Source organism: Hydra vulgaris, chromosome 03 (genome assembly GCF_038396675.1).
Source record: "Hydra vulgaris chromosome 03, alternate assembly HydraT2T_AEP".
NCBI classification, from domain to species: Eukaryota; Metazoa; Cnidaria; class Hydrozoa; order Anthoathecata; family Hydridae; genus Hydra; species Hydra vulgaris.
The window spans coordinates 51,379,958-51,398,899 of record NC_088922.1 but is presented as its reverse complement, the minus strand read 5'-3'; the positions used below and the strand labels follow the sequence as shown (position 1 = coordinate 51,398,899).

General features: G+C 28.5%; 2 protein-coding genes across 3 annotated transcripts in view; both read left to right on the top strand.

Annotated features, from left to right (window-relative positions):
- Positions 1-7,765: 7,765 nt before the first annotated feature.
- On the top strand, positions 7,766-8,218 carry LOC136078758 (uncharacterized). Its single transcript, XM_065794557.1, has one exon. It carries the CDS (start codon positions 7,766-7,768, stop codon positions 8,216-8,218), a length of 453 nt encoding a protein of 150 aa, XP_065650629.1.
- Positions 8,219-15,878: 7,660 nt separating this feature from the next.
- Positions 15,879-18,942, top strand: part of LOC101238076 (GTPase-activating protein skywalker) — a 63,512-nt gene continuing 60,448 nt past the window's right edge. Inside the window, exons 1-3 of one of the 2 annotated variants that reach the window (XM_065793581.1) lie at positions 15,879-16,160; positions 16,279-16,343; positions 16,480-16,833. In XM_065793581.1, the coding sequence (XP_065649653.1) occupies positions 16,521-16,833 (313 nt within the window). In that variant the 5' untranslated portion in view covers positions 15,879-16,160; positions 16,279-16,343; positions 16,480-16,520. Of the gene's footprint in view, positions 16,161-16,184; positions 16,344-16,479; positions 16,834-18,942 lie in introns of those variants that run through there. The other variant, XM_065793582.1, reaches the window with a different exon arrangement.

Here is an 18,942-nt window from a genome sequence, read left to right as displayed (position 1 = left end):
CTAAGATAATAAGAACGCCAGAGGATAAAGCACAAAAAACAATTAAAATAAAATTTTAATTACAAAAAAGTAAAAAAATTGTTTTTATTTTTTAGGCATAAAAAGAATTTACTTGCTTATGTGTATAGCAATTAACTGTGCTTTATTTATATTACCAAAGAGTTATAGTTTTAAATAATGGATCTCTTTTCTTTGGTTGGTGGGAACCAACCAAAAATGAAGACTTGTTTTTTTATATATATATATGTAAAACAAGTCTTTTTTATTGTCTTCTTCAATATCGTCTATAGACGATATTGAAGTAGACAATACACTGTTAAAAAAAAAAGCGCGTTTTTTTATGGAAAAGTTCCGGCGGCTGCCGATGACCAAACTACTTTACGGAAAAACCCATCGCATGTAAACGGAAGTTTCCGTTAATAAACGGATTTTTTCCGTTAAAGAACAATGGGTTTTTTCCGTTAAACAACGGGAGGTTCGGTCATCGCAGCTGCCGAAACTTTTCTGTATATAAACGGATACTTCCGTTTAAATTAGAAAAGTTTTTCCCGTTAAACAACGGAAAGGTTGGAGCAATTCAGCTGCCGGATAGTTTCCGTAGATAAAAGTAATGTTGCAGTTTATATTCCGTTCATATGAAAATTTAAACAAACTGTTTCTGGGAAATATTATTAATATTTGCTAGAAACAGTTTGTTTAAATTTTCATATGAACGAATTTCGTGTTTATGCCATTGTTGGCGCGATATGCCGTTACTCCCAAATTTAAAATTAGATATTTTTATATAATTAAATAAATAAAAATCTTTGCAACTTCTTTAAAATCAAATTCCAATAATTATTTACTAAATTTACTTACAAAATAACTCAACAATTTAACAATAAAACCCAAGTTTTCTTTTCTGTTCTATAATGAAAACTTAATTTATCAAATTATTATTTCTATTTAATATGAAACGGATAAGATCTATAGATCTTATCCGAAAAACATTTTATTATTAAAAATAAACGTAGTCAATTTATTTCAGAAAAAAATAAATACATCTTATAAATTATTATTCTGAAAGAAAATTTAATCACGATTTTAAATAGCAAAATAAAAAATAACTAAATTAACTTTATTTGGTAAGATTTAACGACTTCCCAGGGAGCGTTAAAACATCAACGCAAATCAAAGATCGCGCCTACCCTCAAAAAGAAACAAATTCAAGACTTATAACTAGAAGCAAGTGTCTCTCACCTATACCGTGCAAGGTGGCGAAGAGAATTATTATAGATAAGATTATAAAACACTGTGCACAGTCTATTACCAAAATCTCAACATGGATTTGTACATCACAATGACCGCATACAAGCATGATTGAATCCCGGAACATTTTAACGGAAGTAATTTGATGTGAACACCTGGTTAACATAATTTTCACCAACATTCCCAAAGCATTTAACACGGTGTCACACAACAACTTTTTCACAAGATTTATGCCTATGACATTTAAGGCAAGCTGTTAAACTGGGTCACTGGTTAGCTAATAAACGTCCGAGTGGAAAAGGGTGACAAGTGGCATCAATCAAGGAAAAGTTCTTGCACTCACTGCTATTTGTATCATTCGTCAACGACTTACCAGACTGCATTTATAACCATACCAAATTAAAGGCCGATGATGGCAAGATTGTATGAGTTATCGATGTCAATCAATTTTCCTTATTTATGAAAAACTACAAATGGACATCGAAAACACTGTGAAATAGTTGCACAGATAAAGTAATACAAGTTGGTTGTCACTAATTAATAATACCATGGCTGGCAATAACAGTAACGGACGCAATCAAGTTCAATCATGCATTAAGCATTTATTTCTAATATCAGGGCCGTCGAGAGCTTTCATAGCGCCCGAGGCATAGCAGCAAATAAGCGCCCCTATAAGCATGCACTTTTTTAAATTAAAAGTGTGTAAAATTATACAAGTTAAAGGCTATGTTTTTATTTCTAACTTTAGATCAATTTTCAAGAAAATCTAGATCTAATATGGATTAAATAACATCTAAATTAAATAAAGCACTTGTGCAACACATTCAGTGATAAGGAGAAATAAGCAGGTTCTTTGAAATTAATATTAAAGACACTCTTTTTTTGCTTTTTTACTAGCAAAAGTTATTATTATTATGTCATCTTACGTCTGAGTTGTATTTAATTTATTTTCAACATGTATGTCCGATAAATGTTCTTGTTCTATAGCAGCCCTACAATCATATTTTTAAATCAATTTTAGTTTACTCAAAAATGTTCATCTTCTGCAACCAGCACAATCAATGGGTTAAAAATTTAAATTAGAACGCATATAAATTAAAAATCTAAATTAGAACGCATATAAATTAAAAATTTAAATTAGAACGCATATAAATTAAAAATTTAAAATAGAACGCATATAAATTTAAATTAGAACGCATATAAATTAAAAATTTAAATTAGAACGCATATAAATTAAAAATTTAAATTAGAACGCATATAAATTAAAAAAGATGCTTTAAACTCTTTGAATATATTTTGGTCGAGAAAGCTTAAAATGTTTCCACAAGTGAAAAATAAAGAAGACTTTAAATTACTTGCATGCTAAGTACCTTCCACAATGTTATCTTGAATTTCACAAGTGTTAATTTTTACCGGTTTTTGATCTTATAACCAGATGAATGAAATTTTTAACAAAACAGTTCACACAATCCCAATTTTAAATTGAATTTATTGAATGAAATGCAAAGCACAACGATAAAGTAATTTAGTTCAAGCTTAAGTTTGGGGAACTCATAGAAAAAAATGCACACCCAGGTTCATTGCCACAAAATCCTAGATTTTTGTTTATTATAATAATTAATGAAGCTTTTAGATAAAAAGTTTAACACTGATGAACGAAAGCAAGACCAGATTTTCATATCCTGACGATTGATTATGCTGCAGTCAAAGTAACATGAAAATACTTTTAAAAGAGTTTACTGCAGGTGCATCACTTACATCCAGAGCTAATTTATTCCAAAGGTTTGCAACACAGTTTTTAAAAAAGTGTGATAAGATCTGATGGTGTTGAACTCGCAACCTTTTTTTTTTTCTTTATTTTCTAACAACATCTTCACTTGTAATTTTTCTTTTTTAGACATTTGTATATATCTTAAATATTGTTATTTTTTGTTAATTTTTTAATTTTTTGTTATATGTTATATAGAATAAACAAACAAACAAAAAAAAGAATAGGAAGAAAGAATGCAGTTTCAGATAAGATTAAACAATACTAAACGATATTACGCGTTGTTTGCCAAGAGCAATTTTTGATTTGAGAAGGTATGACGAGGCTTGCACACAAAACTCTTGATATGGTTTAACGTACAGTTGGTGCAAATTTTTCCACAGCTGAAAATCTCCGACATTGAAATGAGATTCTTGAGACAATCAAGCTTATAATTCTTGAGACAATCAAGCTTATAATTGCCAACCCAAGCTGCTGCTTCTACTTGTACTTTAACTTTGAGATTGTTGGATATGAGTCAGGGTCTAAAACGTTTGTAACTCTTTCACTTAAAAGAAAATTATAAGTAATAGTTATGATAGATTATGCTAATACCATTATTAAGGTTAACAACAAGGTTAACCCAGTCTTTAAGTGATAATTGTTCTCTGAAAGTGATCATTGCTTTCTAAAAATTTTAATAAAAAAATTAAACGTACCGTATAATTATACACATCAAAGAAACCTTCTAAAGCATTCCTTTGTTTTTGAATACTTTGGTAGGTTCCAAATTGCTCTATAATTTTGTATATTGCTCTTAAACAGGCTTGATTATTCTGAACCTTCCTTAAATGATATGGAACATTTTAGAACCTTATACAATGAAATGGAACATTCCTAAGTATTTTGGAGTTCTGTTTAGAACCTTAAAGAATGTACTGGGTTCTTCCTTTCTTTTAAAACCCTTTAACTTTAGGCAATATTTTTTGTACAATAAAAGCATTATGTTTTCGGTGATTTAAAAGCAAATAATATGTGCAATATCATTAACTTTTAAGTGCGTTTTAAGTTGGCGTCAAAGTTAAGCTAGAAAAATAAAAATTCACACAGCTCATCTCAGGGGAATTATTTACTAGAAAAGTTTTGATCGTCGATATTCTGAGCAATTTTGTATATTTGGAACAATCTTACAAATCTTTTTACACGTTTTTAACAATACCTAGATATCACGTAATACTATTATTCAAATCCCTTGTTTATATTTAAAATCTTTTAAAGAATTAAGCAACCAAAATACAAGATAATGTTCAAAATAGAACGACAAAAAAAACAAACTAAAATAAACCTAAAAAGTCTTAAAAGTAATAAAAAACAGATGAAAAAGATTTAAGACAGTAAAAACTTGAATAAAACTAACTTTCGCGCACTTTTAAAATTCTAAAATAGTAAATAAAGTTACATCACTTATTCTATTCTAATACTTATATTTACCTACTGTAAATATTAGTTTTTGTACTTTATTTGATTAAATTTATATTATGTAACTTAAAAAGGACGTGGGTAATAGAATACACCAAGCGGTTAATATCACTAATTTAGAAATCATATTAAAAATTTCCCACTTTAAGTTACTGTGGGTGCACTTTTGTCTATTGCATCATTTCATTTTTTTGAAAATTACTTTCTTCCATTAACAAATCTAAGATCTTTATCATATGCTATTGCACCATTCTATTGTAAAAATGTCAGAAATCAAAGTAGATAATTTTAGTAATATCTATAATTTTATGAAATCAAAGTAGATAATTTTAGTATTATAAAAATCTGTTAACTAGTCGTCGTTAACCGTAAAACATCTATCTAAGACTTCTGTAGGTTTTTTATTTCTTAATAACATGAAACTGTTTTTTCATATAAAGTATGTACAATAAGTATATTCTACTCATGGAATATATTTTTTATATAAACTACTTTTAAAAGTAGTTTGTATAAAAAACAAACTATTTACTATTTACTTTAGACCTAAAAACCCAATTTAGAGCAATTTTCTTAGAAAACCAGAAAATTCTCATAAGTGATATCCTTCAAACACGCTCAATTTTTTATTAATTAATGCTAACAGGGTAAGAAAAAAGCTACTAAATTTTTTTTTTCTAAATATTTATTGTTCCTGAGTTATGGTCGGTCAAACTTTTGACCTTTTAACACTTGGAAAGTCATTTTGGGATTTTTAAACTAAATTTAAAGGCAATGAGACAACAGTATCCCATGCTTGTATTTATATTAGAGAAGTATATGTAAAACTTTCAAAAACTGAGGGAAGCCCTTCTTTAGTCTGAAAATCATAAGCTAAAATTACACATTTTTAAATTTGGGGCCTACTTTAAATACGTTTAACTCAAAACATAAAAGGCTTCCGCAAGGAATTTTATTGTTTTTGGAAAGGGTATCTCATTGCAATTTTTATGGTTTTAAAAAGTTGAAGGGGTTTGCTTACAAAAATACTTATAAGTCATCAAACTGTAAATAAATGTTTTAACTAGCATTCAAAAATCTGCCATTATGAGAAATGAGAAAGGTCTCGAGATTGAATGTATAGATTTTCATTACTCCATAATAGCAATCTTTTAATACAAAAAAAACTGGAGGTAATTCACATTATTGAAATAACGTTACGTCAAAATGATGCTAAACCTGTTTTGTTTTTTTAGTTTACACAATTGTAGACATATAAACACTTTTAGCCTGATGTTTATTGAACAATTTTAATTATTTTTAGGTATTGTTTCTTTATTTAAAGTTAATCAGTTTTGTTTATTGAGAATTTAGTAATATAAGTGATAATTGTTCTCTAAAAGTGATCAATTTTAATTATTTCAGGTATTGTTTCTTTATTTAAAGTTAATCAGTTTTGTTTATTGAGAATTTAGTTATTTACTTCTGAATTGTTTGGAACAAAGTACCCTATCCTGTTGCCGGCGTCGGATCGAGCTCGGGTGTATTCAAACTAAAACAAGTACTGCCAATATCAAAAATTTAGTTGAAGATACAATTTTTTGATTTTGAGCCTAGAGAAATTTAGTAGAGCTAGAACTTGATCTACTGATAACAAATTTAGCAGAGCTAGAACATGATCTACTGGTAACAACTTTACTTAGCTACAACTTACTGGTAACAGAAGCAATCCACATCAGCCCTTTTCAGAGAGAGGTATCTAATCTCGAAAATGGAAAAAAAAGAGCCAAAATTTGAAAAGAGACAAGGTACAGCTGGCAATAAGGTTCTTTGAAGTCGTTTTCTTTGATCAGAGTGAAGATTTTATCTCAAATGTTTTATATAAATCTTTGGAAAATTTAAACAATCATACGATACCTAAATATTTAAAAATTGTTGAAACTTATGACGAAAGTGACTCTATCGGTAAATTTATTGTTCGGTGTTCGGTTGAACATAATTATGAAAGTTTTTGGAAAATCATTTAAAAATATAATTTTTGTCGCAGAGACTTGGTTTAATGAGTTTTCATAAACAGAGCTGGCAGGTTATAACCTGTATTGACAAGATCGAGGATATTGCGGAGGTGGTGTGGCTTTATACATCAAGAATAGTATCAGTGTTCGTTAACTCAAAATTATCCAACTAAACTAAAAAAAAATTGAACAAGTTTGGCGATCTATTGCTTTTGGTAAGGAGAATATTCTTCTTGAATAAATGTACCAAACCCATAATCTAAACGACACGATGCTTCTTAAGACAATAGTGTAACTAACTAAATTGAAGGCGGTATTGAACATTATTAGATGTACAAAAATTCTGGTTCAGGGTAATTTTAATCTCGCACACACAAATTACGAACAAATAGACGTAGGTAGAGAAGTAGCCACAGTAGGTCATGTTTCCAAAAACTGGTCTAGCGACGGTTTTTCGGACATGCCTTGCAGATAATCACCTATTCCAAGTAATAACTTTTCCGACGTATAGACACTCTCTGCTAAGCGCACCAAAAACTACTCTAGACCTAATTATCAGTGACGAGTCGGATCGTATCATCGACATCAAAGAGGAAACGCCATTGGAGGCTACAGCACAAGGAAAAGCACACAGCCTAATTTCAGGCATTTTGAAGACCACAAACGTTGAAATGAGACATCAATTAACTACACGGACACGCTATTTATGGAATAAAGCAGAGTACAATGAAATATTAAAATACATAGAATCGCTTGGCTGGAAAACTTTATTTAGTCGCTTCTCGACAAGCGAATGTTACCATGTTTTTTGTCAAAAGAGAGAATACGCTTGCAACTTTATATACTAATTTTCAAACACTCCTTTTTACAATGTTGCCCCATGGGTAACACAGACAGTTAAAGAGGCAATAAATAAAAAAAGAACTCTGTGGGTAAAGTACAGAGCTGATGGGCGCTTTACGCACAAAATTCTTCGTAAAAAATATAACGAATCATGCAAATAGGTTGCGAAAGAAGTTAAAAAAGCAATACTAGATTACGAATCAACAATAGTTCAAGCCTCAAAGAATAATCCAAAATTGATTCACGCCTATACTTATCAAAATACAAAAAGTTAAACACCAAATACGAGTTTTAGAGGACAGTACAGGTGAAAGCACAGCTGATGAAGAGGAAATATGTAGAATTTTAAATGACTACTTTTAATCGGTTTTCGTAATCGAGCCGCAAGGTCTGATGCCAGATTTAAAACCAAGGATGGAAGTGAAATGTACGACGCAGCCATCCAAAGCTTCTCAAAATGTATGCAGCAGCGTTTTCCGTTCCACTTACTCTTAATTTTCAGACTTTACTTTCTAAAGGTGAGGTGACAAACGACTGGAAGTGCTCAAATATAACGCCGGTATTCAAGAAGGACTCCAATCTTAAAGCATCTAATTACAGACCATTATCACTTACTAGTATCCCTTGTAAAGTTGTGGAGCGTTTTGGAGACCAGATTTCAAATCATTGTATTAAAAACGGCCTTATATCAAAAAACCAACACGGTCTTGTTTTCAAAGAGTCGTGCTTGACAAACCTTCTGGAAACACTTGATCTTTTAGCAGAAGCTATGTACCAGGGATACGCTACAAACGTAATCTTCACGGATCTGGCAAAAGCCTTCGAAAGAGTTCCACACAATAGACTTTTCTACAAAATTCAAAACTACGGAGTTAAAGAGGAGCTTCACGTTATTAGCGGCGTACCGTAAGGTTCAGTCTTGGGTCCATTATTGTTTGTTCTGTCCATTAATAATCTTCCAGGCAAATAGATCAAAATCCAGGAACATTAGATCAAACTCTACGCTAATGACAGCAAAATTATCGGCGTCATAAAATCGCGAAGAGTCTGCAAGCAGACTTAGACCAAGACATTAAATGGTCACATTGCTGGATCATGACATTTAATCCCAAAAAGGGTAAAGTCATGCATACTGGCCGAGGAAAAAAATTATCAAAACGAGATTATTTCATGCCTAGACCAGACGGCTTGCAACCTGCAGTCGAAGTTACTTTCTTAAAGAGAGATCTTGGAGTTCTTATCTCAGATGATCTTAAACTTAACACTCAAGTTTCAGCTGCTGCGGTAAATGTTAACCGCTCCTAAGGGAGGCTGATAAAAACTTTTCGCAGCCGTAGTTTTTCACTGTGGAAATAACTGCATACCACGTATGTTCGTCCTCACTTAGAATACGCTACCCAAGCATGGTCACCGTACCAACGGTGAGACATCGAAGCGCTAGAAAAAGTTCAAAACCGTGCTACAAAAACCATTTCTGAGATTAAGCATCGCAATGCCGTGCAGCGAAGAGCCATGTTAGGTCTTACGACATTTCAAGAAAGAAGAATAAGAGGTGGTTTAATTCTGATGTTCAAGTTCATGCGTGAAATCAATGAAATAAACTTTCACGTACCATTCAATCGTTTTCGTCATCAAAGTATATTATGCGTGGTCATAATCAAAGACTTGCACAGCAAAGAGTACTCAATTGCATGCCAAGAGAGAAATTTTTTACGAACCGTGTTGTTTTGCAGTGGAATACCTTGCCGCAAATAGTAATTGACGCAACTTCGGGGAACATGTTCAAAAATCGACAAGATGAACATTTAAATCAGTTAAAAGAGAGTTTTAAAAGATAACTGGAAATAAACTCTCTTCACATATGTTTCCAGTATTCTATTATGTTCTAAAAGTATGGTACTTGTATCGTAGATTTTTTTCTTCTCTTCTCTCCATTTTTTGCCGTATAAAAATATAAATACAACCACAAATACAAATTATTTCCAAAATACAGATGTCGGGAACAAGAAGAAGACACAACTTGTCTTATCGCCAAGCCCCGAGATTGATTCCGTAAAAAATAAATAACTTTGTATAGAGTATATAAATGTTACCAATATATATAAAATAAGACTTTATTTTAAGAAGATAAAACAAAAACAAAAAGTTACAGGGTCATGAAGAATTTAAAAAAAAAAAAAAAAAAATTTGAAAATTAAAAAAAAATTTCTTTTAAAGTAATGAAATAATCAATAAAAAGTAAAATAATAAATTCTTAGAATTAAATATTAAATAAATAAGTATATAAAGATTGATATAAATTTGCACAAAGTAAAACTTACAATAAAAAAAATTAAAAAAAAAAGGTTTTTAACAACTTTTTTTTTTTTTAAATTAATTAAGATTTAATACTAAAATTATTAATAAAACACAGAATTGAAAAGAAATTGAACCTTTCCAATTAATATATATATATATATATATATATATATATATATATATATATATATATATATATATGTATTTAAGCATGCTTCAACCAAATCCATAAAAGGGTTGACAAAGATAAACTTTAAACTAAATCGAAAAAACTTATCTGTGTCACCCAAAAAAGCACTCCATCACTAACTAGAAGCATTTGCTTCAATTTTAATTTAAATTCGTCAAGAGTTTCAAGAGTTTTAAGTTTATTAGACAGGATTTTATTCCATACTTTTGGTCCTCTAATGGATAATGAAAAATTTTTGGGCTGAATATAGGTGTTGTTTGAGTATCTGGTTAAGTATCTATGTTTATTTATTTTGAATAACGAATTAAAAATGTTTAGTGTTGTTCATTTATTAACTTTATACATGAAAATCCAAAGATAAATAATATTTATTTGGTAGACATTGAGTATATTCAGCTTTATAAATAGTTCTTTGGAGTGAGTAAAACGGCCTACATCAGATATTATTCTCATGTTTTTGTTTATTAAAAAGTTTTTTAATTTTGTTTTGATTTATGCTACACCAGCAATGTTTGCGTAATTCAGATAACTATGAACAAAGGAGAAATATAATAATTTTAGTTTGATTTAAAAATGGCCTTGCTTTATAAAGTAGGCCAATATTTCTTGAGATTTTACTTTCAAGATAATGTATATGATTTGTCCAAGTAACGTTTTCGTCAAGGAGTACTCCTAAAAATTTTAATGATTGTTCTCTTTTTATAAATTGACTGCCAATATAATGTTTTGGAAGTTTTAAAGGGATTTTATCGCGTTCATGAAAGCGACGGAAAAAAAAATATTTTGTTTTATCTAAATTAATTGATAATTTATTTGCACTAAGCCATTCTGTGAGTTTTATGAGTTCCATGTTAAATGAATTAAACAACATTTTAATATCGTGACAAGCGTGAAATAAATTTGTATCATCCGCAAACAAAATAGTGTCTAGTAATTTACAAGATTTGCTTAAATCATTCATATAAATTAAAAATAAGAGTGGTCCTAAAATTGACCCTTATGAATATTATGGAACACTACATTTTATATTCATATTATCAGTTTTTCCGCAGCTAAATGAAATGTATTGTTTCCTATTTGACAAATAGCTTTGAAACCATTTAAAATTTGAGTGCTTAATCCCGTAATTCTCTAGTTTATTTAATAGAATATAATGATCAACAGTGCGCTTTGCTAAGATCAATAAATACACCTAGCGTATATTTATTTTCATCAAATGCCTGAAAAATATTTTGAACAAGATGAATAATTGCTTGATCTGTGGAGTGACTTTTTTAAAATCCAAATTGTTTGTTATAAAGAATAATCCAAGAATTGTTATAAAGAATACTTTCTAGAAAAGTAAATAGTCTATGATAAATAATGTATTCTAATAGTTTTGAAAGGCATGGTAGTATTGAGATTGGTCTGTAATTGGAAATGCTGGTATCATCTCCAGATTTAAAGACTGGTACCACCCTAGCAAGTTTAAGTTTATCAGGAAAGATTCCTTGTTCAAGAGACAAAGTAAAAATATGCATGAGCGGAGATTTTAAATAAGAAATTGATTTTATTATTACATTACTGCAAACATCGTCAATGCCTAAACCTGTGCTTGGTTTTAAATTAGAGGTAGCATTTAATAATTCTTTTTCAGTTAATTTATTATTTTCCATTATGGTATTATTAGCGGTTAGGTATGATTTAAAATCAGATTTATTAAGTTTAATTTTTGATGCTAAATTTACGCCTGAATTAAAAAATGCATGTTTAAACGATTGAGCAACTAAAGATTCATTAACAATTTCGCAGTTATTTATAATGAGTTTTTTCGGAAGACTATTACAATTTATACTTTTTTTACCAATGACGTCATTTATTAAACGCCATGTTTTTTGTGAGTTGTTTTTAAATTTTATTAACTGGTTAGTATAGTACGATTTTTTTGAGGACTTTATAATTGATTCAAAACGTCGTTTGTAGTTTTTATAATTCGACTCATTTTCAAAGGTTCTTTTTTTAATAAATTTTTCATAGAGGCGTTGTTTTTTTTTTGATGATTTTATGATACCCGTTGTTATCCACGGATTTTGAAATGTTTTTTTTTGAAAAGTTTTATAATTTTTGGAAATGCTTCATTATAGTTGTTTTGAAATATCTGATTGAAACTGTTATAAGCAATATTAACATTTGTAGTATTCAGGACCGGTCCCCAATCTGTGGAAGATAAAAGGCTTTTAAAATGAACAATGGAAGCGTCATTAATTATTCATTTAGTAATTTTTACTTTTTCGGAAATTTGATTGATTTTTTGTTTCGTTGATATTATAAAAACCGGAAAATGGTCTGAAATGTCTGCTACAAGTATTGCAGTTTTAATTTTTACGTTAGAGAAATTATTAGTTATAATTTGATCTATTGAAGTGGAGCTATCTTTTGTAATTCTAGTAGGTTTATTGATAGTTGGAATAAAACTACTTTGATATACAATATTGTAGAAACTTCTAACGTTTTTATTTGCGTCATATTCCAGTGCGTTCAAATTAAAATCTCCCACAAAGTATGTGCATTTCCCACAAATGTCTTTATTTGTAAATAAACTTTTAAATTTTTTAAGAAACATTTTTATATTGCCAGAAGGTGGTCTATATATAACATTCAGAATTACATTTTTGTGGATTTTATTTATAACCTCAATCGTTAAAGATTCACAATCATTAGTCACCAAACAAAGGTCCATGCGTAATTTAAAAGTTAACGAGTTATGCACAAATACGCACTCCTCCGCCTGTTCTTTCAAAGCCTCTAACTTGATGGACAACCTTAAAATTATCAAGTTGAAAATTAGAGTCATTTTCAACTTCCTTATCCCGACATCATGTTTCTGTAAGGCAAATAATTAGAAAATTAAGTTTGGTGCTAAATAAAAGTTGTTTTAATTTCTCAAAATTATTTCGAATACTCCTAATATTCAAATGTAGTATTGAAAATTCACCAAGACCTAGGTCATCAGTAAGAGTTGAAATATCTGAATTATAATAAAGGCTATTATTTAACATTATCTCATTACTTCTATGAAAAACTTGCATTGCATCTGCGTCTGAATAATTGTCTAATAATATATTTTTAGTTACTTGAAAAGGTTCAGATTCTATGTTTTGTGAAGCGGTTTCTTCAGCCATGATATTTAAAATAAATATTCAAATAAATAATTATGCAAATAAACAAATTAAAAATGGGCACGAGTTTCTTAAGACTGCTAGTATAGAGGTGCTTGATGCAGTACATCTTCGTTGGTAATTTAAAAATAGCGAATATTTATGATTTTTCGAAAGTCTATAAATTTATTACGGATTGTTATATATATATATATATATATATATATATATATATATATATATATATATATATATATATATATATACCGTAACTTTGGGTAACTTGGCGCAAAAAGTTGAAATTTTTTGCTTTGTGTTTCTAAAAATTGGCTTAAAACATCTCTAATATTTATAAAAACTTGCCAAAAATTTTCTTTGGACTATTCAAAAACTGTTATTATTAGAATTTATTTTTTTAACCATTTAAGAAGGATTTTTTATGGGTGTCTAAATTATGTCTAAGTTAACCGGGGTTTTGGATAACTTTGCACAGCTATATAAAATTTGAAAAAAACTTTACCGTTTATATGAATTTTGCTATTTAAACTCTTTTTATTATACTGTTAAAAGGAGATTTTAACAAGAGTTTAATGATGAATAAAAATAAAAATAAAAAATTTAGATTTACTATTGTTTTGGTTAATAAAAAGTTTAATATGATAAAAGAAACATAGCCACTTTAAAAACTAAAAACACAAAATTTCTTTTAATGTATATCTTTAAAATAAAAAATATCTTATATATCTTTAAAATAACAGCTAAATAAACAAACTTCAACAGAAATGAAGGTCTAATAGAAGTACTTTGTAAAGTTCTCTAGTTTAGGTTACTTTTTGAGGCTTCTTAATGTGAAACAAATATTGTCCCATTCATAAAAATTTTCTTGTGTGTCAGAGAAGCATTTAATATTTTTACCATTGGCTTCACATAAGCACTGTTTTCCTTGGCATTTGTAATTTGTCCAGGAAAATGTTCACATGTCACAATGTCACAAATTTTCTGAGCTTGATTTCTCATTCTTATTATTTTTGTTTACAAGTTTATTTTTAATGCTACTCAATGATTTTGAACTAGAACTGTGACCATGGCACTCTTTCAGATCTTCTTCAGATTGAACTTTTGACTTTATGCACTTCGTGTTTTTATTCAGCTTTTTTTTCTTTGCAAGCTTTGAGCCAATATTAAAACTGTTACTAAACTTTTGTAAATCTTCTGTACCAACATATTTCCCTGCAGGAACAGAAAGCTTTTTTTTTTGTTGTTTAGTTTCTGAAGACTGCAAAGATTTATATTTTTCTTGTAAAAAAATCTTAAAGCTGTCTTCTAAAAATTCTTTATCGTACAATTCTCTCTCTCTAAATTGTGTGAGAAGTTGATTGAGATTTACTGGATGAATACCACACTTTCGAAAACCTGATTTTAAGTTGTTAGCCTGATTTGGTTCTATAGCAATCAATAACTTTTTTAAGAGTTCTGGAAAATGTTGTTTTTCAAGATTTTAAACTCTTTTACTTTTTTTTCTGAACTAATTAGATAATTATTCATAATATGACGTAAATCTTCTTTACCAATTGAAAATCCAAAATTACTAAATTGAATAGTACACCTCACAAAAGCAGCCTCCTCGAATTTAGAAAAGAAGTATGGCTTACCAGGTTTTAAGTTGTGTTTTTTCTTTTAATTTGTAACAAGTCGTTCTTCGACTAATGCCATATTTAGCATCAGCTTGCTTTTGTGTCAGCTTTTTACATTTTACCTCTTCAAGAGATTTGGATAGGTCATTATTTGTATAGCCTTTATATTTTCTGGTTTTGTAACAACTTGACATCTGGAAAAAACATGAGTGATATTTAGGAATAAGCAAAAAATGTTAATAAAAACAATAAAAATATATGTAATAACTATGCTTATATATAAAATTTACTTCAAGTTTTAAAAAGTATTGTTTTTAGATGATTAAAGACAGTTGTGATTATTTTGCACATTGTGCAAAGTTATCCCAGTTTAGTCCGAAATAGTAATTTATATACAAAATTTAGTCTTTTTTCTTCACCTATTCTGACAATCGCATTAAAACATAAAATAATTCATATTAATATTATGATGAGCATGTTATGATGTTTACTTACCTTAGGGTCTAATTCTGATCTGCTTAACAGATAAAAGTTGCAAGAAATTATTTGCGTGACTTTTTTTTATGTTTAAGTAAAATTACTTGCGTAGAAAGAAATCTCGTTAAAATGACTTTTTTTACACTATTTTTGTATTGAAACTAGAATAAACAGCTGACTTCAAAAGTGCTTAGCAGTTATAGTTAAAATTTTTAACTGCTAGAGAATAAAATATCTTTGACTTTGGTTGTGCAATGTTACCCACGGTTGTGTAAAGTTACCCAAAATTACGGTATATATATATATACTTTTTTAAGAACGTGAAAAAAATACAAATACTCTTTTAAAAACGTGAAAAAAATACAAATACTCTTTAAGAACGTGAAATATTTGTCTTTTGTCTTATTCTGACCCTTAGTGCCCGGCAGCTATGAAAAATATTCGATAATTTATTACTTATAAGTTGTTGAATAATTAAACGGATTAGCTGTAATTTTCAACCAGTCCTTTTAATTATTCAACAACTAATAATTAAGCATATATATTAATATTAAAAAAATATTGGCTGTTATTACAGCCATTTCTTTTAATTATTCCACAATTAACCATTAAAATTAGATGAACTTAATAAAGCTTTCAATATCTTAACGATTTTTATTTACAACTCTTATATTGCTTCCTAATGGCTTATTAATTGCTAAAAAAACATATTTACATAGTGTAAGATGAAGTGTCGTGATGCGCGCCACCCACAAAACGGTATTTGAAGTCAAAAATTTTATTTCATTCGTTTTTTTGAATAAGTCCTAGTAAAATCTCCAGACCACTCAGTGTCTGCGGCACCCAACATTAGCATCCAACGTTATTGATAATTGCTAAAAAAATTAAACTATGTAAACACTTTAAGTTAGTTATTTAGCTTCAGTTAATCTTCATCTGTCGGATAGACAAACTTGGTTGTATTATGTCATTTAATTGTCTGACAAGCAAATATTGTTTTATTTGGTTATTAACTAGTTAAAAAATCTGACTTAATAGATTTTCTTAGAAATTTAGATTTAAATTACGTTCAGGTAAACGGAGGAATAAATTAAATTGACAGACTAAGCATATTTAGTAAATATTTCAATATTTTTTATATTTGTTTTAATATTATATTGCTTAAACATTCAAAATACAAAAGTATAAACATCAAAAGTCTAAAATGTGGTAACTTCTTTTTGGTGTTTTACAGAAAAATCTCAGCGAGTAATTTGATTGAGTTACTCTTGTAAAAAACATGTAGTGAAAAGATGAAAGGTAATTACTTTTATTTAATTACTCTACTTTTAAAATTGCTTTTTTGATAATCATCTAATTATATTCAATTTTATTTAACTTTACCTCGTCTTTTTAAAAAATTATCAAATGTAATTTTTTTTGTCTGCATTTTTAGCATTTTTGACATTAATTCAGTGAATCTAATCATTTTTAAAAATGGAATGTAACCAGCCTTCCGAACATTTTTATCTCCAGCCTCATGTTGATTCAAATGCACATAAGTCAATAAGTATTCTAGAAGCTCCACCTCTTGATGTCAAAGAAAGTAATTTTTTAAGCAGTATATTAGCAAGACGAAATCGTGAAGGTTTATCAACAAAAGACTCCCATAAGCTTAAGGAAATAACTAGAAAAAACATACCACTGTTTCAACGGTCTCACTTTTGGATAATGTTTAGTGGAGGACTTGAAGTTAAAAAAATTACGCCAAATTTGTACAAAGATGTTTGTGATGATTTACTGAAAGATAGTAAGTTTTAAGTGTCTTTTTTAGTTCAAAGAAAAAGTTAGCTTTCTTTATTAATTATATATTTAAATGATTTTTTTTAATGTGTGGTATGTAAATTATGATAGTTTAAGTATTACTAAATTATATAATTTTATGGGTAGATATGGTGTACATATATATATATATATATATATATATATATATATATATATATATATATATATATATATATATATATATATGTATATATATATATATATATATATATGTATATATATATGTATATATATATATATATATATATATGTATATATATATATATAAATATAAATATATATATATATATATATATATATATATATATATATATATATATATATATATATATATATGTATGTATATTTAAAATTTCATTATATATAAGGCATGTACCAGAAAAAATATATGCATGTTCTAATGTATTGTTAACAGGACCAGTGCATTACTTTAATTAGCTAATTGTTTTAAAATGTCATTGTATTGGTATTATTCAAAGTTGAAACAACTCTGTTATCGAAAGAATTAGTTTAAATTGAAATTTCATCAAATCAAGATAAGAAGCAAGAAAAAATTTTGCATTTTCTGGTTGAAAATCCTGGTATATCAAACAAAACAATTTCATAAAAGTTGCAGGTTGCTTTGAGAACAGTGCAGAGCTTTGTGAAACGATTTAAGGACCCTGGTACAATCAAAAAGAAATCAGGAAATGGAATAAAAAAAGTTTTTGTTTGACGAGATCTTGTCAAAAAAGTTAAAGATGCCATAGACAGAAATCTGGAAATTTCTGTTCTAATGTTAGCAAATAAATTGAAAACAAGTTCTTCCACTCTTCAAAGAATAAAGAGAAATAGTAGGTATAAATCTTATAAAAAAATAAGCTCCTTGTTGTGAAAAAAAGCAAAAAAATGTTGCAATTCCTAGTGAAAAACTGCTCTATAAAAAGTTATGTGCAAAAAAATCTTGTTTAATTATTAATGATGAAACTTATTTTGCTGCATATATCTGATCTCTTCCACAACACCAATTCAGTAATTAATCACAAAAAACTAAATTCCAAATATAAATGCATTGGAATAAAAATTTGCTAAAAAGTTATTAGTTTGGCAAACATTTGTGAATGTGGTGAAAGAACCTCCTGTTTTGTGACTACTGGAACCGAAGCATACATCAAAGAATGCTTCAAGAAGCATCTTTTGCCGCTTTTAAGATCTTAAACAAATAAACCATTATTTTGGCCCAGTTTAGCATCATCCTACCACTCTGAGACAACTTTATACTGGTTTAGAAAACATAAAGTAGATTTAGTGGAAATCACTGCTATCCACCAAATTCTCCTAAATTAGGTCCAATCAATAGATATTGGGCTCAAGTCTAACAAGCAAAGTGCGTGCATTTTTGTGTACACAACTTCACAAGCTTACTTGAGTAAAATTTAAAAATTTTAATATATATGACTTTCAAAATATATATAACATTCAATATTAAAATAAAATAGTATATTAATTCAAGTATCCGTGCAGTTTTTTTCTACTACATATCTTATATAATGAAAATTTTCAAAGAGATCTAAATCATTTATGGAGTTGACAAAAAAGTGGTTCTTTATTTCAACCTAAAAAAGTGTAAGATTATACACATTAGAAAAAAAACCCATAGATATTGAATCAGTGTTTTTAAAGGAAGGATTTGCTAAAAACTCCTTAAGCAAATCCACCCCTCTATAAAACACTGATTCTATTACAAAATGACTGATATAAAAACAGGCGCTAGTACAATTTTATTAAAAACAAAAATTCCCATTATAAATCTTCTGGTTTTATCAGAAGATTTATAATGGGAATTGTGCGTTAAAATAAAAATCAGTAAAGCAAACAAAAAATTTGGTTTTATAAAATACAGTTTTAAAAGCCTCAACTTAAATTCAATAAGACTATTATATACATCTCTGGTTTGTCCCCTTGAGAATATGCTTCTTTAGTCTGGAGTTCATACTATGATAAAGATGTAAAACAAATAGAACAAGTTCAGAGGAGAGCCACAAGAATGGTGAAACTTAAAGTAGAAGATAAAAGTTAGATAAGTGTTTTTTAC